This window comes from Pecten maximus, chromosome 5 (genome assembly GCF_902652985.1).
Source record: "Pecten maximus chromosome 5, xPecMax1.1, whole genome shotgun sequence".
NCBI lineage: Eukaryota > Metazoa > Mollusca > Bivalvia > Pectinida > Pectinidae > Pecten > Pecten maximus.
Genome location: NC_047019.1, coordinates 24,338,413 through 24,359,402, shown reverse-complemented (window position 1 = coordinate 24,359,402; position 20,990 = coordinate 24,338,413). Strand labels below are relative to the sequence as shown.

General features: G+C 37.2%; 1 protein-coding gene across 1 annotated transcript in view; it reads left to right on the top strand.

Moving 5' to 3' along the window:
- Window positions 1-20,990, top strand: part of LOC117327611 (protein O-mannosyl-transferase TMTC1-like) — an 84,745-nt gene extending 63,755 nt beyond the window's left edge. Inside the window, exons 9-18 of the mRNA XM_033884667.1 lie at window positions 14,055-14,219; window positions 14,663-14,776; window positions 15,207-15,350; window positions 16,367-16,578; window positions 17,365-17,500; window positions 17,710-17,854; window positions 18,049-18,186; window positions 18,582-18,710; window positions 19,226-19,303; window positions 20,079-20,990. Coding sequence (XP_033740558.1) covers window positions 14,055-14,219; window positions 14,663-14,776; window positions 15,207-15,350; window positions 16,367-16,578; window positions 17,365-17,500; window positions 17,710-17,854; window positions 18,049-18,186; window positions 18,582-18,710; window positions 19,226-19,303; window positions 20,079-20,204 — 1,387 coding nt within the window. The 3' untranslated portion in view covers window positions 20,205-20,990. The remainder of the gene's footprint in view (window positions 1-14,054; window positions 14,220-14,662; window positions 14,777-15,206; window positions 15,351-16,366; window positions 16,579-17,364; window positions 17,501-17,709; window positions 17,855-18,048; window positions 18,187-18,581; window positions 18,711-19,225; window positions 19,304-20,078) is intronic.

Below are 20,990 nucleotides of genomic sequence, written 5' to 3'. Positions count from 1 at the left end.
AACTAAGGTGACCGTTAAGGCCCCTGGGCCTCTTAAAATTGTTTTCTTTAAAAAAATCATGAAAATATTTTCTTCCAAAGACATTACCATAAAGTGCCTGAGCAGAATGCAATATTTGATTTAGTATATATACACATGTACTTCATAGCTGTTGGAGATTGTGAACTGAAGCTGAGATAATGCTGCACCCATGCCAACTTTATACTGTGCAATTGTGCAGGCTCTGGGCTGTCACTCCCTTTTGTGATTATCCAATCAATATGAGGTGTTATCGGGTAATGTACTGTGTTTTTTATTACCATTTAAAGTAATAATTCCTGTTTTCTTTAATACAGAAATCTAGTTATATCCTATTATTTGGTTAACCAAAATCACAATTTCTGGATAACCAACAAAAATATTGACTCTGAATTATCTGTCACTGTACAGTGTGTAAATCAATGTATGTGATTAAAACCAGGCCACACAGGAGATGGCCCATTACCACTACTTCAGCACATCATTCTTGTTTCAGTTCATATACATTTCATGACATCAACAATTAACCTATTGCCACAATGTTAATGATATCTTAATTAGATATGTATTCTTTTACCAGTTCTCAAATTCTTTTACCAGTTCTCAAATTCTTTTATCAGTTCTCAAATTCTTTTACCAGTTCTCAAATTAAGCTTAATTAATTGAACTCTTCTTTATCAGTTGCTGGTTTTTAGCCCACCGCCCTGATAGATGGTGTAGGCTATTCATTTACATCTCATTGCCCCATTTTCTGTTGTCTGTCAGTCTGTCCTCATGGAGGAACACTAATATTTCCCTCACCTCAGTCTGTCCTCATGGAGGAACACTAATATTTCCCTCACCTCAGTCTGTCCTCATGGAGGAACACTAATATTCCCTTACCTCAGTCTGTCCTCATGGAGGAACACTTGTATTTCCCTCACCTCAGTCTGTCCTTATGGAGGAACACTAATATTCCCTTACCTCGCTCTGTCCTCATGGAGGAACACTAATATTTCCCTCACCTCAGTCTGTCCATGGAGGAACTTACGTCAGTCTGTCCTCATGGAGGAACACTAATATTTCCCTTACCTCAGTCTGTCCTCATGGAGGAACACTAATATTCCCTTACCTCAGTCTGTCCTCATGGAGGAACACTGATATTTCCCTCACCTCAGTCTGTCCTCATGGAGGAACACTAATATTTCCCTCACCTCAGTCTGTCCTCATGGAGGAACACTAATATTTCCTTACTTCAGTCCATCCTCATGGAGGAACACTAATATTTCCCTCACCTCAGTCTGTCCTCATGGAGGAACACTAATATTTCCCTCACCTCAGTCCGTCCTTATGGAGGAACACTAATATTTCCCTCACCTCAGTCTGTCCTCATGGAGGAACACTAATATTTCCTTACTTCAGTCCATCCTCATGGAGGAACACTAATATTTCCCTCACCTCAGTCTGTCCTCATGGAGGAACACTAATATTTCCCTCACCTCAGTCTGTCCTCATGGAGGAACACTAATATTTCCCTCACCTCAGTCTGTCCTCATGGAGGAACACTATATTTCCCTTACCCCAGTCTGTCCTTGTGGAGGAACACTAATATTTCCCTTACCCCAGTCTGTCCTCATGGAGGAACACTAATATTTCCCTCACCTCAGTCTGTCCTCATGGAGGAACACTAATATTTCCCTTACCTCAGTCTGTCCTCATGGAGGAACACTGATATTTCCCTTATTAAATACTTCATATGTAAGTTCCCCTGGGTACTTTGTTGTGTCACCACTCAATTTTGGACCTTTATGATCAGGAAAATAAAATGGCTGACAGGCAGCTATCTTGGTTTTTGACAGCTGAAGTTTGTAATCATTATATTTCTTGGGAAGTAAAGGAAGGGAATTTTTCAAACTTGATGTGTAGGTAATTCTTCCCCTTGTTGTGCCGATTCTGTTTATCATGAATTAGTATGATAGCATTTCAAATTTCATATTTGTATAGGTTTCCGTTTCATTTGCTGTTGAAGTTCGTTATTGCTATGTCTCAGAAAGTTCTTTAATGATCTTTCTTAGATTTGATATAGGCCTATAAGTTCCTTTTGTTTTCAAATTATTTGAATAAGAAGAAAAGAGCAACAATAAAAAAAAGTACAGAAAAGATGATTGTTTTCTATGACAATTGTTACTTAGGCGCCAATTCATCGCTGTGATAAATTATTTGTTCAAATTCTGTACTGTACGTGAATAAATATGCACTATAGTTGCAGTATCACTATGTATGGAAAATAAATGAAACAATTTTTTTATCTGCATCTGACTTCTACATAACAGTAGCTATAATGTCTAATATACACAGATTCCTAAAATTACAGTGTTAGGTTAAAGGTCGGCCATGTATCACAAGTAACAGAGGAGGACAGAATGCTATTCAGTTAACAGGAATGGAGATCAATATCAGGAGAAAGTGTTGTAGGTGTTCCTTCATTAAAAACTAGAGATTGTAGGACTTCCATAGTTCCCCAGGTCTGGTTAGTTTGATGCGAGAAATATAGAAATGTTGCCTTATATTTTCACTCTTAATTGATATTTTTGTATGAATTTGAAGTTTTTTAAGTTTTAAAACTAAAGATGTTAACTTGAATAAGTAGTTAAAACTGAGTAAAGATATTTGTTACTGATAATTTATTCTAAAAGATTATTGATATGCTAAACAGGAAACGAGCTGAATCGGAAGTACACCATGTATAACTAGTTCATCAAGACTTGTTAGCATACAGGCTTTGGTGAGCTATTTTGTTGTTTTGATGTGAAATATGAATGAGTAAAATTCACATCGAAAAATGCAATCATTATTAACATAATAAAATATTGGGCCTTTAATAGATATCAATGAATACAAAGATTACTACAATTTTTTAGCAAGATTTTCTAACTTTTGGCAATACATTGTTGTGTATGAATTAAGCTTGCATCATTGAGATTAATGGACAGTATTCATATTCATGAAACTAGATGTAACAACAGGGTTTTCCACAATGTTGTCAGTGTTTATCACAAAATGATTGCAACTCTTACTTTTTCTTTCAAACCTAAGCCTAGATACGATTTTGTGATATATACGTACATGTACATTAGCTAGTGTATATGGTAAGAACCGTACAAAGTGTTATAAAAAAAATTGCTGATACCAGAATGTAGAATGTTCTTGTTGGGAGATAAAAAGTAACACTCTTGGTTTAAAGGTGGTGTGTCAGCCTTTTTCCTATACATCATCCTGCTGCCTTCATTTATGTGACAGTTTTAAATGTCACCCAGAGATTTTATTACTGAAACAATCATCTTCTTGATTCTATAAATCAGTCAGTTTCAGCCCAGTATTATTAAACTGTCAATATCCAGGGAGACTTTATTTTTATTCAAGTATGAAGATTTGGATTTCTGTAATGTGTTATTCTGTCCCAATACGATATATAGTGTGGTTATAGTAGTTTCATTACATAATTGGAAATATAATGTTGAAAATAGCTGAGGGTATAAGACTTCTGTATATAACCTTATGTTCTAGTCAAACACTGTATATATACTAGGAAATAGAATAAGAAATGTCTGTTGTTACCCTGACACAGATCTATTGTCTGTTGTTACCCTGAAGCAGATCTATTGTCTGATGTTACCCAGACAGATCTATTGTCTGTTGTTACCCTGAAACAGATCTATTGTCTGTTGTTACCCTGAAACAGATCTATTGTCTGTTGTTACCCTGACAGACAGAACTATTGTCTGTTGTTACCCTGACACAGATCTATTGTCTGTTGTTACCCTGTCACAGATCTATTGTCTGTTGTTACCCTGACACAGATCTATTGTCTGTTGTTACCCTGACACAGAACTATTGTCTGTTGTTACCCTGACACAGATCTATTGTCTGTTGTTACCCTGTCACAGATCTATTGTCTGTTGTTACCCTGACACAGATCTATTGTCTGTTGTTACCCAGACAGATCTATTGTCTGTTGTTACCCTGACACAGATCTATTGTCTGTTGTTACCCTGACACAGATCTATTGTCTGTTGTTACCCTGACAGATCTATTGTCTGTTGTTACCCTGACACAGATCTATTGTCTGTTGTTACCCAGACAGATCTATTGTCTGTTGTTACCCTGAAACAGATCTATTGTCTGTTGTTACCCTGACACAGATCTATTGTCTGTTGTTACCCTGACACAGATCTATTGTCTGTTGTTACCCTGACACAGATCTGTTGTCTGTTGTTACCCTGACACAGATCTATTGTCTGTTGTTACCCTGACACAGATCTATTGTCTGTTGTTACCCTGACACAGATCTATTGTTTTTTGTTACCCAGACAGATCTATTGTCTGTTGTTACCCTGAAACAGATCTATTGTCTGTTGTTACCCTGACACAGATCTATTGTCTGTTGTTACCCTGACACAGATCTATTGTCTGTTGTTACCCAGACAGATCTATTGTCTGTTGTTACCCAAACAGATCTATTGTTTTTTGTTACCCAGACAGATCTATTGTCTGTTGTTACCCAGACAGATCTATTTTTGCGACCATATTTTTGTGACAATTTTTTCTTATTGTTATAATCTTCATATTAATAATTTTGAAATCATTCTATTTTACCAGTGTAATCTTCTTGGTTTATATTGCATTTTTTTATCGTTTGTTTCAAATGTTCAGGGCAAAAACAACATATTTTTGGTCTGGTACAATGTAATAAGAGATCAGTACAGTAGGCAACATTGTATTGTGAGAATACATGTTTTGGTTATTCAGATCAATATTGCTGCATATCATGAATTCCGATTCCATTTTGTTCTCTTATACGTTTTTAATGAACTTACTTCACAATAATCTATCTTTAAAGTGCTACAAATTAATGTGCAGTGTGTGCCATTTAGCTGCAATGTACAGGTACAATTCTAAAATACAGAAACCTGAGTCTAGTGAGTCACCAGTTTATAAAAAATATAGTTTTCTTCTATTTCAATTTGTCTTTGTTGTGAATTTGAAATCTGATTCGTATTTTAAATTGAATCTCAGTATGTGGTTTCCACCACTATCAAGGTGGTTCCTTAAATGCGCTATACTATGTATAACGTCTGTCACAGGGGTTTAATCTACCAAGAATAAGTTTACAGTTTTATGGTTTTGCGGGCTGATTAACTCAGTTTTGATATACACAGTATCAAATCAGTGTTCAAATACATTCAGATGGCTTGCTGTAGTGCAAGGTCATGCATAAGTGCATGATATTTGTACATAAATGTATTTTCTACGATGACCGATATCAGCCTGGCAAAAAAGTGTTACTAAAATGGAAATTTGTCACCAACATGATTTTTGTCAGTGACAAAAACTGTAACTAAAAGAGAAATTTGCCCAAACATTGTTTTCTGTCAATGACAAAAAAACTGTTACTAAAAGAGAAATTTGCCCAAACATTGTTTTCTGTCAATGACAAAAAAACTGTTACTAAAAGAGAAATTTGCCCAAACATTGTTTTCTGTCAATAACAAAAAAATGTCACTAAAAGAGATACTTTCCCAAACATTGTTCTATCAGTGACATCACTAAGAGGTGTATATTTGTGTATGTTGGTCTTATCAGGAACATTGACTGTACCAATTAATTTTAACCAGGCAAGAATACACTAGCGGCAAATTCCTGTGGCCTAGGCTTTACACATATTTTACATACATTTGTAATTCGGATGGAATTCGAAGTCGCAATTAATAATTTTATTCCAAATTCAGGTGATAAGAATAAAATATACATATAGAGACCGATTGTGGAGGATAGAATAACCTTACATTATATAAAAAAAAATTGTATAATCTATCGTCAACGAGCCCCAGTGTTAATCCTTACATATGTGTGGAATTCGTACCCAAAAAATAAGGAAATACATACATGAGTCATACATGGGAATAGGAGTAACTGATACTTAGTACATTATGCTATATTTGTTTGGGAAAATATCAAGCAAAATGTATAATCTAAACATATCTTCAATTAAAGATGAAGAATCACATTCTGGTCCACCCCAGCCAAATTACAATGTAACCCCAATCGACATCTGCGTCTTGTTAGATATTTAAGATCAAAGTATTTTTTTTTTTAATTCACCTGACAAAAATAATTGTCAGTGACAAAAACAATGTTCGGTCAAATTTTCTCTTTTAGTAACAGTTTTTTGTCAGTGACAAAAACAATGTTTGGTCAAATTTCTCTTTTAGTAACAGTTTTTAGCTCACCTGCCCGAAGGGCAAGTGAGCTTATGCGGCGTCCGTCCTCCGTCCGTCCCTCCGTCCGTCCGTCCGTCCGCTCGTCCGTCCGTCTGTCTGACCGTCCGGCGTCAACTTTTTCATTCAAACAACTTCTTCTTAATAACCAAGAGGCCCAGGGACTTAATATTGGGCCTGTAGCATGCTGGGATAAAGGGCTACAAAGTTTGTTCAAATAAATGACTTTGACCTTCATTCAAGGTCACTTGGGTCAAATAGGCTATAATCTTCAAACGACTTCTTCTCAATAACCAAAAGGCCCAGGGACTTGATATTGGGCCTGTAGCATGCTGGGGTGAAGGGCTACAAAGTTTGTTCAAATAAATGACCTTGACCTTCATTCAAGGTCACATGGGTCAATTAGGCTATAATCTTCAAATGACTTCTTCTCAATAACCAAGAGGCCCAGGGACTTCATATTGGGCCTGTAGCATGCTGGCGTGAAGGGCTACAAAGTTTGTTCAAATAAATGACCTTGACCTTCATTCAAGGTCACATGGGTCAAATAGGTTATAATCTACAAACGACTTCTTCTCAATAACCAAGAGGCCCAGGGACTTGATTTGGCCTGTAGCATGCTGGGTTGAAGGGCTACAAAGTTTGTTCAAATAAATGCCGTTGACCTACATTTAAGGTCACAAGGGTGAAATTGGCTTAAATCTGTAAACAATAATTTTGCGCTAGCCGAGAGCCTCCGAGACTGATATTAGGCTGATAGAATGCTGGAATGAAGGACTAGAACATTTATTAATGTGAATATACCTATCTTACTATGATATTTGAATAAAGAGGTTATCAGCATAGTATCTTTAGAAATGACCTCAATCAACTTCAAAGTTGCTGTAGAGCCAGGTGAGCGATACAGGCCCATTGGGCCTCTTGTTTGTCATTGACAGAAAACAGTGTTTGGGCAAATTTCTCTTTTAGTAACAGTTTTTTGTCAATGACAAAAATCATATTGGTGACAAATTTCCATTTTAGTAACAGTTTTTTGCCAACATCATGTTGGTGGTGTACACATTTCTCTTTTAGTAACTGTTTTTTGCCAGGCTGATATCGGCCATCGTAATTTTCACAGTTACGGTGTCGGTGTTATGATGGTCACAACTACTGGAGGGAAATTATACATTGTTTTCTTATGACATGGATCATCTGTACTGGAGATCCATTTAATTGAGCATTCTGCTATAATTGAATTTTCAACTTTAATTGCAAATAATCTGAAATTTTGTCATGGACTTAATGCTTCAATGAATTTTGTTAGGTTGTTAATGTTTTGACTTAAGTTATGTTAATAGTGGTGAAGAAATTTAATGGGTAAAATAAAATCATAACTGTAATGTGATATACACACCCACCTTGTATATCACAATAAAGTTCCATTAAATTTCTAATGTGATGTTATGATTAGTTTTTATCTTGTTCTTGTATATTTTGAATAAATGTATGTAGAACATATATATATATCAGAAAAGAAACTTGTAATAATGATGCAATAATGTACTCATGAATATTTAGCATCTCTATATTAAAAAAAAATATGCAAATATTTTTCATATTCCACTTCAATATTTTCTTTGCAGTAAACATAGAAAAAATTTAATTGTTCAGAGTTTTTAAATGCTAAAAATATACGTTAGATTCATGAATTATTATATGCTATTATACTTGAATTATTCCTTAAATTATGTGGGTTTTTTTCTAATCCTAACTATATAAATGAAGAGGTGATATAAATAAGCAGATGACTCAGTGGTAAGGAAGTGATCTCTGTAAACAGGTACTGACTGTGGTAAAGAGGTGATGTCAATAAGTAGGGGACTGTGGTAAAGAGGTGATCTCAATAAGTAGGGGACTGTGGTAAAGAGGTGATGTCAATAAGTAGGGGACTGTGGTAAAGAGGTGATCTCAATAAGTAGGGGATTGTGGTAAAGAGGTGATCCCAATAAGTAGGGGACTGTGGTAAAGAGGTGATCTCAATAAGTAGGGGATTGTGGTAAAGAGGTGATCCCAATAAGTAGGGGACTGTGGTAAAGAGATGACCTCAATAAGCAGGGAACTGTGGTAAAGAGGTGACCTCAATAAGCAGGGAACTGTGGTAACGGGGTGATCTCAATAAGTAGAGGACTGTGGTAAAGAGGTGATCTCAATAAGTAGGGGACTGTGGTAAAGAGGTGATCTCAATAAGTAGGGGACTGTGGTAAAGAGGTGATCTCAATAAGTAGGGGACTGTGGTAAAGAGGTGATCTCAATAAGTAGGGGACTGTGGTAAAGAGGTGATCTCAATAAGTAGGGGATTGTGGTAAAGAGGTGATCCCAATAAGTAGGGGACTGTGGTAAAGAGATGACCTCAATAAGCAGGGAACTGTGGTAAAGAGGTGACCTCAATAAGCAGGGAACTGTGGTAACGAGGTGACCTCAATAAGCAGGGAACTGTGGTAAAGAGGTGACCTCAATAAGTAGGGGACTGTGGTAAAGAGGTGATCTCAATAAGTAGGGGACTGCGGTAAAGAGGTGATCTCAATAAGTAGGGGACTGTGGTAAAGAGGTGATCTCAATAAGTAGGGGACTGTGGTAAAGAGGTGATCTCAATAAGTAGGGGACTGTGGTAAAGAGGTGATCCCAATAAGTAGGGGACTGTGGTAAAGAGGTGATCCCAATAAGTAGGGGACTGTGGTAAAGAGGTGATCTCAATAAATAGGGGACTGTGGTAAAGAGGTGATCTCAATAAGTAGGGGACTGTGGTAAAGAGGTGATCTCAATAAGTAGGGGACTGTGGTAAAGAGGTGACCTCAATAAGTAGGGGACTGTGGTAAAGAGGTGATGTCAATAAGTAGGGGACTGTGGTAAAGAGGTGATGTCAATAAGTAGGGGACTGTGGTAAAGAGGTGATCTCAATAAGTAGGGGACTGTGGTAAAGAGGTGATCCCAATAAGTAGGATACTGGTAAAGAGGTGATGTCAATAGGTAGGGGACTGTGGTAAAGAGGTGACCTCAATAAGTAGGGGACTGTGGTAAAGAGGTGATCTCAATAAGTAGGGGACTGTGGTAAAGAGGTGATCTCAATAAGTAGGGGACTGCGGTAAAGAGGTGATCTCAATAAGTAGGGGACTGCGGTAAAGAGGTGACCTCAATAAGTAGGGGACTGCGGTAAAGAGGTGATGTCATTAAGTAGCTATATAGGGGACTGTGGTAAAGAGGTGATGTCAATAAGAAGGGGACTGTGGTAAAGAGGTGACCTCAATAAGTAGGGGACTGTGGTAAAGAGGTGATCTCAATAAGTAGGGGACTGTGGTAAAGAGGTGATCTCAATAAGTAGGGGACTGCGGTAAAGAGGTGATGTCATTAAGTAGCTATATAGGGGACTGTGGTAAAGAGGTGATGTCAATAAGTGGACTGTGGTAAAGAGGTGATCTCAATAAGTAGGGGACTGTGGTAAAGAGGTGACCTCAATAAGTAGGGGACTGTGGTAAAGAGGTGATGTCAATAAGTAGGGGACTGTGGTAAAGAGGTGATCCCAATAAGTAGGGGACTGTGGTAAAGAGGTGACCTCAATAAGTAGGGGACTGTGGTAAAGAGGTGATCTCAATAAGTAGGGGTCTGTGGTAAAGAGGTGATGTCAATAAGTAGGGGTCTGTGGTAAAGAGGTGATGTCAATAAGTAGGGGACTGTGGTAAAGAGGTGATGTCAATAAGTAGGGGACTGTCGTAAAGAGGTGACCTCAATAAGTAGGGGAACTGTGGTAAAGAGGTGATCGCAATAAGTAGGGGACTGTGGTAAAGAGGTGATGTCAATAAGTAGGGGACTGTGGTAAAGAGGTGACCTCAATAAGTAGGGGATTGTGGTAAAGAGGTGATCCCAATAAGTAGGGGACTGTGGTAAAGAGGTGATCTCAATAAGTAGGGGACTGTGGTAAAGAGGTGATGTCAATAAGTAGGGGACTGTGGTAAAGAGGTGATCCCAATAAGTAGGGGACTGTGGTAAAGAGGTGATCTCAATAAGTAGGGGACTGTGGTAAAGAGGTGATCTCAATAAGTAGGGGACTGTGGTAAAGAGGTGATCCCAATAAGTAGGGGACTGTGGTAAAGAGGTGATGTCAATAAGTAGGGGACTGTGGTAAAGAGGTGATCCTCAATAAGTAGGGGACTGTGGTAAAGAGGTGATGTCAATAAGTAGGGGACGGTGGTAAAGAGGTGACCTCAATAAGTAGGGGACTGTGGTAAAGAGGTGACCTCAATAAGTAGGGGACTGTGGTAAAGAGGTGATCTCAATAAGTAGGGGACTGTGGTAAAGAGGTGATCCCAATAAGTAGGGGACTGTGGTAAAGAGGTGACCTCAATAAGTAGGGGACTGTGGTAAAGAGGTGACCTCAATAAGTAGGGGACTGTGGTAAAGAGGTGATCTCAATAAGTAGGGGACTGTGGTAAAGAGGTGATGTCAATAAGTAGGGGACTGTGGTAAAGAGGTGATGTCAATAAGTAGGGGAATGTGGTAAAGAGGTGATGTCAATAAGTAGGGGACTGTGGTAAAGAGGTGATCTCAATAAGTAGGGGACTGTGGTAAAGAGGTGATCCCAATAAGTAGGGGACTGTGGTAAAGAGGTGATGTCAATAAGTAGGGGACTGTGGTAAAGAGGTGATGTCAATAAGTAGGGGACTGTGGTAAAGAGGTGATCCCAATAAGTAGGGGACTGTGGTAAAGAGGTGATCCCAATAAGTAGGGGGACTGTGGTAAAGAGGTGATGTCAATAAGTAGGGGACTGTGGTAAAGAGGATATCTCAATAAGTAGGGGACTGTGGTAAAGAGGTGATCCCAATAAGTAGGGGACTGTGGTAAAGAGGATATCTCAATAAGTAGGGGACTGTGGTAAAGAGGTGATCCCAATAAGTAGGGGACTGTGGTAAAGAGGTGATCTCAATAAGTAGGGGACTGTGGTAAAGAGGTGATGTCAATAAGTAGGGGACTGTGGTAAAGAGGTGATGTCAATAAGTAGGGGACTGTGGTAAAGAGGTGACCTCAATAAGTAGGGGACTGTGGTAAAGAGGTGATGTCAATAAGTAGGGGACTGTGGTAAAGAGGTGATGTCAATAAGTAGGGGACTGTGGTAAAGAGGTGATCTCAATAAGTAGGGGACTGTGGTAAAGAGGTGATGTCAATAAGTAGGGGACTGTGGTAAAGAGGTGATGTCAATAAGTAGGGGACTGTGGTAAAGAGGTGATGTCAATAAGTAGGGGACTGTGGTAAAGAGGTGATCTCAATAAGTAGGGGACTGTGGTAAAGAGGTGATCTCAATAAGTAGGGGACTGTGGTAAAGAGGTGATCTCAATAAGTAGGGGACTGTGGTAAAGAGGTGATCTCAATAAGTAGGGGACTGTGGTAAAGAGGTGATCTCAATAAGTAGGAGACTGTGGTAAAGAGGTGATGTCAATAAGTAGGGGACTGTGGTAAAGAGATGATGTCAATAAGTAGGGGACTGCGGTAAAGAGGTGACCTCAATAAGTAGGGGAATGTGGTAAAGAGGTGATGTCAATAAGTAGGGGACTGTGGTAAAGAGGTGATGTCAATAAGTAGGGGACTGTGGTAAAGAGGTGATCTCAATAAGTAGGGGACTGTGGTAAAGAGGTGATCTCAATAAGTAGGGGACTGTGGTAAAGAGGTGATCTCAATAAGTAGGGGACTGTGGTAAAGAGGTGATGTCAATAAGTAGGGGACTGTGGTAAAGAGGTGATCTCAATAAGTAGGGGACTGTGGTAAAGAGGTGATCTCAATAAGTAGGAGACTGTGGTAAAGAGGTGATGTCAATAAGTAGGGGACTGTGGTAAAGAGGTGATCTCAATAAATAGGGGACTGTGGTAAAGAGGTGATGTCAATAAGTAGGGGACTGTGGTAAAGAGGTGATGTCAATAAGTAGGGGACTGCGGTAAAGAGGTGACCTCAATAAGTAGGGGAATGTGGTAAAGAGGTGATGTCAATAAGTAGGGGACTGTGGTAAAGAGGTGATCTCAATAAGTAGGGGACTGTGGTAAAGAGGTGATGTCAATAAGTAGGGGACTGTGGTAAAGAGGTGATCTCAATAAGTAGGGGGACTGTGGTAAAGAGGTGATCTCAATAAGTAGGGGACTGTGGTAAAGAGGTGATCTCAATAAGTAGGGGACTGTGGTAAAGAGGTGATGTCAATAAGTAGGGGACTGTGGTAAAGAGGTGATGTCAATAAGTAGGGGACTGTGGTAAAGAGGTGATCTCAATAAGTAGGGGACTGTGGTAAAGAGGTGATGTCAATAAGTAGGGGACTGTGGTAAAGAGGTGATCTCAATAAGTAGGGGACTGTGGTAAAGAGGTGATCTCAATAAAGTGACATCAATAAGCAGGTGATTGCAATTAACATATTATATCAGTATGCAGACGACTGGTAATGAGGGGGAAATGGTATAACATGTGAGCTTTAAATTTATTTGGTGGTATTGTCTACTCTGGTCTCAGTTATCAGATATCTAATATAAACAGATGGTTTCTGTATATAACATAATTCAATGTGAGTGGGTTTTGATGAAAAGATGTCTTCATAGACAGGTTTTTTGGTAGGTTGTTGTCTCGGTATAACATTTCACAGTTATATTAATTCTTGAATAGTCAATAAGGTACAATCTGAATATTTTGTTTGTGGTATAAATGTGATCTTTATAAGTAGATAGATATTGTGGTGAAGTTTGGGTAATATATGTGATGAAAATATATAATAAAACTATCAGTTTTAAGTAAAAGCATGAAATGTAACCACCTTTAACATATATACCTTGTACACAGTTGTTACGAGTCAGCAGGGATCTTGTGATAGCCATTATATAGTCAGTGGATAGGCTATATGTTTAAAGATGTCTCACAGCAGTATCTTTGCTGCAGTTATGTTCCAGATTTCATCTCTCGAATATGGCATGGGTCGGCTGGTGTCTGACCTTTTACAAGAGTTTATATCATATATATTCATTTTTCCGGGAAGTTGACTGAAACTTGAGTTAAAGGCACATCTTAGATGTATATATATATATATCTCTTAAGTCTTGGGTTATAGAGAGGGCTGATATCTTATCAAAATAAATATAAGGTTTGTTGTAGGTATCCTCAAGCAAAAGCAGTATTGTTGCAATTAAATTGAGACAAGCTATTTCCCTGTCTGTTATTGGGCATACCAAAGTCCATTTTTTTTTTATTATATGAAAAATCCTGAAAGGAAATGCCATTGCTATATACGAGTGTTTTGTACCGAAGAAACCTGACATATATAGGTTTTGTGATTTATAATATAATTTTATTGGTTGGCTTATATACTGTACATGTATATCAATACACTTGTAAGATGAATCCAATTGTAACATATAAGTGTTGCTCTATATGATACCAAAGTTTGACTGAAAGTGAGCTTATAGGGATAATGTAATGATCAGTCTTGTAATTAAGTTACCCCCTACGTGAAATTCACAAAAAGCACAGCTGCAAAACTCAAATGAGTATGGTATAACAAATAGTAATAACTTTGCTAAGATACAGGTGTCAGAATGATCAAGTGAAAAAATTAATCCTGCCGTTACTGGTAGTAGACTGCAGCCTATAATGCTGTATTAATCGTAATTCTGTGCAACATACATGTATTACAATTAACAATGCCTATATATATATATAAATCTCACATTATGTAACTCCATGGCCAATATGTTTAATGTGTATTTCTTCTGTTTCCAGTACTGGCTACTGCATCCTGATATCCCTGGGTGTTCATCATCTACTGGAGAGATTTCCGACCAGGAAAACCCACATCTTCACCACCTCTGCCCTTCTTATTCTGGTTCTCGTGGGGAAAACATGGAACCAGAACTACACCTGGATCTCTAGGGAGTCCCTTTTCAGGTACAGTTGTCTATGGTATAGTGTAGACAAAAAGACCTGTCAATTTGATTATATGAGTCTTATACACTTTACAAGTCACAGAAACATCAGGTTAAATCCAATACTGGTCGTGACATAAACCAGAGTCCATACATTTTGTATATCTTTCTTGATCCCTCAGGGTATCTATGTCTGTCTCCATCATGCAGGTATCGATCTGTCTCACATCCTATAAAAAATAGATATGTGTTTCCTAATATTAATTAATATATTATTTCAAAATTGAGGAAATACATACAGGAGATGGATTTACATTTGATAAACTGATTTCTAACTCTTATTATCCTTGACATTGTCTGTAAGTGAGTGCATTTATATGTCTGATCCACCTGCTGTATTTTAAGGTTATGACATATAGGCCGGAATATTTGTAATTTGTTAGACTAAAGTGTCTATCATTACAGATCCGGAGTGAAGATTTTGCCACACAATGCCAAAGTTCATTATAATTATGCTAATTACCTGAAAGACAAAGGGTCACTGGCTGCTGCAACCGATCACTACCAGGTGGCAGTCAAGTAAGTATGATTAGAGGAGTGACATAACAGTGAATATACCTTGTCCTCAATATTTTAGTTATAAATTGCTCAATTCCTGGAGATATTCAGGAATTTTTAAAACATACTGACTATTCAATAAACAAATGTATGATCATATTAATTACCAATATATAGCATACACAAGAATTAGGGATTGATATATATAATTTCATTATTTAATTGGGCCACGCTGCACATGGATTGATTGTTTTGAACCATGTACCAAAGCATGCATGTTTCTCTGTATTTATTAAAGAATTCCTTTGTTACTCTTGAGTAAATGTATAGAAACTTATTTTCCTTGTGTGGACTTTGGTCCTGTTAGAAATAGGAGTTGCATTGAAATAGGTGTAACAGAATTGTCTCCCTTGCAATAATTTTTGTCCTTTTATAACATTTGCCATCACAGCTTGTACCCAGACAATCCTAGTGCCCACAACAACTTAGGGACACTGCTGTCCAACAAATCTCAAGCTGAGTACCACTTCAGACAGGCTCTGGCTCTGTGTGAGGACCACAAAGGGGCTCATGTTAACCTGGGCTCATTGCTGTTGTAAGTATTATACCCAATGAGCTTTAAATGTAACTACACATATGTCAAAATCATTATAGGCCCTGTTATTGTAACTACTCAAGGAACATACCATGATATCCTATCCAGAGAAATGTAAAAAAAAAAAAAAAAAAATAGAAAATTTAAAGTTCACATAGTAAAAAAGAACGAGAGATCACTGTTGTTATGATTATAAAACGTTAGAGAGCTGACATGTAAAGAGAGCTGACATGTAAATGATTAAGTTCTATATGATCTCCGGTTCAATTTGTAGTCCAAAAAGCAGTTATTGAAAACCATACAATTGGCAATGAAAAGTACTTTGGAGATATCAACAATTATATTTTGATATTGTGGCAGTATATCATATTGTTAAGTGAGCTTATGCCGTGGTGCAGCGTCCATTGTCCATCCTGCCGGCGTCAACTGTTTCCTTTGAACATCTTCTTCTCAATTACCAAGAGGTCCAGGGACTTGATATTAGGCCTGAAGCATGCTGGAGTGAAGGGCTGCCAAGTTTGTCCAAATCAATGACCTTGACCTACATTCAAAGTCACATGGGTCAAATAGGCTAACGTCTTCAAATGACTTCTTCTCAATAATGAAGAGGCCCAGGGACTTGATACTGGGCCTGTAGCATGCTGGGGAGAATGTTCAAATGAATAACCTTGACCTACAATAAAGGCCACAGGGTCAAAATAGGTTTAAGTCTTTAAACAATGATTTCTCGATTGCCAAGAGACTCTGAGACCTTATATTAGGCCAATAGTGTGCTAGAATGAAAGACGAAAATTTATTGAAATTAATATAAACCTAGCCTATACTCTGATATCTAAATGAAGTGGTAATCAGCATAGTATCTGCAGAAACCACCTAGATCAACTTCAAAGTTGCTGTAGAGTCAGGTGAGTGATACAGGCCCATTGAGCCTCTGTATGCTGCTACAAACTCTTTTTATAGATCTATTAAATGCATTGTAGTATACATTACCTTGGTTTTCCTTTTTTCGTTGATAGTAACAGAGGAGAACGAGAGCTTGGTGTAAGCCTTCTACAGAGAGCTCTTGAGATTGACCCCAGCTACAAGGAAGCCTTTGTAGCTCTAGCTGGTATGATGGTGGAAACCCAGAACTGGAATGAGGCTGACCGACTGTTCCAGTCAGCAATGTCCAACAACCCCATGTCTGCTCAGGTCTACCACAACTACGGTACTTTTCTACACAGAAGAGGCAAGTGTTAGGGTATTATGTGACCTCACTAAATGGAAATTGAAAAAAATGTGATCTCAGCTCTGGGGAGTCTTGGGGAGCTATTGCTAGTGCTCCCTGCCTTAAAGTTTTTATAAAACAGTGTTGTGTCAATACTAATGAGGATACAGTTTAGGTATTTTACCTAATTGTGTTCCTTGTGACGAGACATTCCCAATGCAAGTACTACATTTACCCACATGCTGCCTTTGACCTATCTTGAAAAAAAGAAATTCTAAATTTCAAACCGTTCGGCAAGCTATGTAATTGTTATATCTAAGAACCCTTGCTCAACTTTTACCCTTTCCTTGGTTACATAATATGTATTTATTCCAAACATTTCATCCAGACAAAAGTGGAGATAAGAATGCATTCAATGCTGAAGGCGAAGGCTAAAGATTCATTATTCTTTTTAAACATTTCTTGTTCTTACCAAGACAACAAGACCATGGAAGGAATGTACCATCGTAAAAGACCTGTGTGTGACTGTAGCAATATAGTTAAAAGCTTGCAAGTTCATATCTTTTCACAGAAGAAAACAACATTATTATTTGATATATTTTGTTGTTTGGCCTAGTTATGAAAAAAAGCTAGAAATCTAATAACTTTCATTGCTAGATGTAGAGGTGAATTAAGGTCAGTATTATCAACACAACAATTGTTGCTTTTAGCATTGAAAGAGTTTACTCGATAGTAGAATTACAGTTAACAAGGAAATGCAATTGGCAATTAATATGAAAATGACATCTGTTTTGACTGTATGTATAGGAGAGGAAACAAGAGCACTAGAGTTTTATCAGCGGGCCCTGGAGGTGGACCCTGGCCACATCATCTCAATTGTTGATACAGCCAGATGTCTAAAGAACCAGGGAAGACTTGTCCAGGCAGAACACAAGCTCAAACAGTAAGTCATATGTTTTAGAAAGATGGATTCATTTGGAATGAGATTTATCAGTTTCGTATTTCAAATACATAGGTTGTTTTCATCCAGGAGGTTTTGCTTCTGACAGAAATATTGTCAGGACTAATGGTGCCACTTAATATTTTTTGAAACTGAAATATTGGATATGGTTAGCTAATAGCTATACCTAAGTCTGTGCTGGTGTGTTGTAGAGCCCTGAAGATGGAAAAAGACGATGCTACCTTGGACATGCTAGGGGTTGTCTACTTTGAGATGGGACGTAGCAGGGAAGCAATTATTTTATATGAAGATGTTCTAAAGGACCGTCCTAACAATACAAATCTACTATTCCATTATGTAAGGAGCAGCATTATAGTTTAAACTACAAAGAATAATTAACATTGATAGAATGTAATTCTTTTTGGCTCAAATATAAGCATACAAGTGTTGATATGTGTTAAAATCCAAAATATTGTTAAAATTAACCCACCTTATAATAGTTCACCCTACATGTGCATAAAAATGTTTAATAGATATTTTTTTTTTAACAGTCTCAGGTGTTGGCAAAGAACTTGGAGTTTGAGAAATCTGAAGCTGCTTTACTCCAGGCTGTACGACTGTCTCCAAATAGTATAGAGATCCTCACTCAGATGTCCAAGATCCTTGGACAGCAGGCAAGACACAAAGAGGTAGGTAATTAAAGGTCATGGTTAATAAAGTCTGGATCACTTTTATCTGGTCTTTGTGTTTAGGTAATTAATCATATTCCTGTTTATATAAATTGTTTGTGTTTCTTGTGAACCACTTAGTCAAGGTCACTGGCCCAGATTACAGGTTACGCTAGGTCAAGGTCACTTTCCTGTCTATGTCACTTAGAAGTCACTTCCTTGTATAACAGGTCAAGATCACTGGCCCATATTACAGGTTGTTGTAGGCCTGGGTCACTTTCCTGTAGAGTATGCTAGTCACTTTTTATGAAACATTTTTCTGAGGTTGGTAAATTATATATTTTATGTAATTAACTGAATAGATCATTTAAACCTAGGTGATGAATCTAATACAGGAATGTTCATGTCACCCACAGGCCCTAACCTACCTTGACCACGCTATCACTGTAGCCCTGCGGACAAATGATAAACAGGCCCTGATGGACCTCTTCCTTCAACATGGTGATCATAACAAAGACATGCAACAGTACTCTGCAGCCATCAAGGTAAGTACCCAAGGGTGTGTCATAACAGTTCCTTTGGGGTTTACTCTCCTCAAAAACAAAAACTGTAAGGAATTTATTTTGTGATTTCTTTGGTTCCATATTTAGCTTTAAACAAACACTGTATCTATTCATAATTAAATCTCAATCAGCTTTATTTACTAGTTGAAATGAAATGCAGATATTAAATTGTTGTGTTGATCCCATTAAAACACTCCGGTAGCTTTCAATCAATATTGCTTAAGAGATGAAAGATGTAGTGCATAAAAGATTAAGTGCCTAAATATACTGTTGATAATTTTCCAAGGTTTCCAATTATACTCAAAATAACAGGTAATTCCGTTTACCACCTGGATTACTAAGATATGGTGAAATCTTAAATTAGGGTTGATTAAATACTGTAACCTGATACATTAGAGGTGGAGGTGAGAGGAACAGAAAAAATCTTATTCATTTTATGCAGATATTCTTGTAAGTTTTGAAATCTTCCAATGTAAATTTCTTTTGTGTCCTTATAGAGTTTCAATGAAGCCTTGAAACTAGGAGGAAACTCTCCCAATGTCCATCTCAATCTAGGAGCTCTGAATCATATACTGGTAGGTAATGTACACCAATGTATTTCAGGTGGGAAAATAAAGCAGCTATATAAGCAAACTAGAAAATGCCTTTAAGACATCCCCCTGCTGCCACATGTACATGACACCTTAAAACACAGTTAAGTGAGGATCGCATTAGTAGTTTCCAAGATTAGCTAGTTACTTTGCATCAGGACGGGACACGAAACGGGACAGTACGGACATGGGTAACACTTTATGGCCCCCATTTCTTGGCGGGGCATAATAAAAATATTTTAGGTGGGATAAGAAGCAGCTATAGGCATCAAATATTTTTTGGGGGAAAGGAAACGGATGTAGGCGAAAGCATAAGATAGGAATAACACTGTCATCTACATTGAGCGTTATTCATAACATCTACTGCACAATTAGAGCATTATTCATTATTATAACATTTAACTCAAATGCTGAATCTAATAAAACTAACAAGTTGGTATGTATTATATGATGATGAAACACTGGAGATATTTCCCTTTTTTGGAAAATATTGTTTCATCAGAATATCAATAGACTTGTTGAGTTTAGAACATCTTCATCACACACATATGTAACATAATATTTATATATAGTGTTAATGTCAAAATCATAGACTTAACTCAAACGTTACTTCTCTGTTGAGATCAAGGGCATACAGGCATTAATGCCTATCACTAAGTGCCAGTGTAGTCAGACAGGGTTGACAGTAACATTGTGTTTTAAATACTTTAGTTATCATGTACAGATTACAGATCACATGTATGGTTGTTCTTTATTACAGGGAAACTATACAGAAGCTAAACATCACTATTTACTGGTGCTGTCCATGGACCCCAATCATACTATAGCTAAAGACAATCTCCAAAAGCTGGAGCACCTCCTAAGTCAGGAGAGATCTCACTTGTAAGGGGAGATAATCCATATGTCCAGCTGCTCAAAATTTACATGGCAAACAATTGTTGTATAAATGCCTTTTAAATGCTGTGTTGAACTGTTTGTATTATAACTACAATATTGTGAAAGGATACAGCTCCTATAAATGATCTTCAAAGTTTATCAAATGAAAATAAGGTTATGTTTAAACAATTATATAAGTACATAATTTGTATGTATAATCTTTAAGTCCAGTTTGTTTAATTATACATTTGTGAATTAAGATCCTGTAAACGTAAATACAGGATACAAAGGGAACAAACAAAGGATTATTGGTGCATATCCTTGTATTGGTTTTATGTAAAATATATATACACGTATATATTTAATTTTTTTTTTTTTTTATTTTGATTTATCAGTGATACTTTTTGGTCATTTATATGACCCATAGTTTTTGTTTCATTAATTTCATTTATCATATACAGTCTGTATGTTGGTATATTTGCTCTAGACCTCCCTTTTGTTTATATGTACATATGTATACACTGTATTATATTTTCAAATCCAATAAACATTTTCTTTGTCAAAATTTTAGTAGGCAAATAATTCATATATATATCAACATTTTACTGTATATTTTCAAATTTCCAAAGTAAATGTCTCAATCTGTCTTTGCTTGCCCACTTTCCATGTAAACTTTCCTCATCTTACAATATTAATGGCACCATTATTGTAAGTCAATGTTACACATATATAAGCCGATCTTGTCATATTTACTATGTCTCAAAACTACTTCATATTTAAAAAAAAAAAAAAAAAA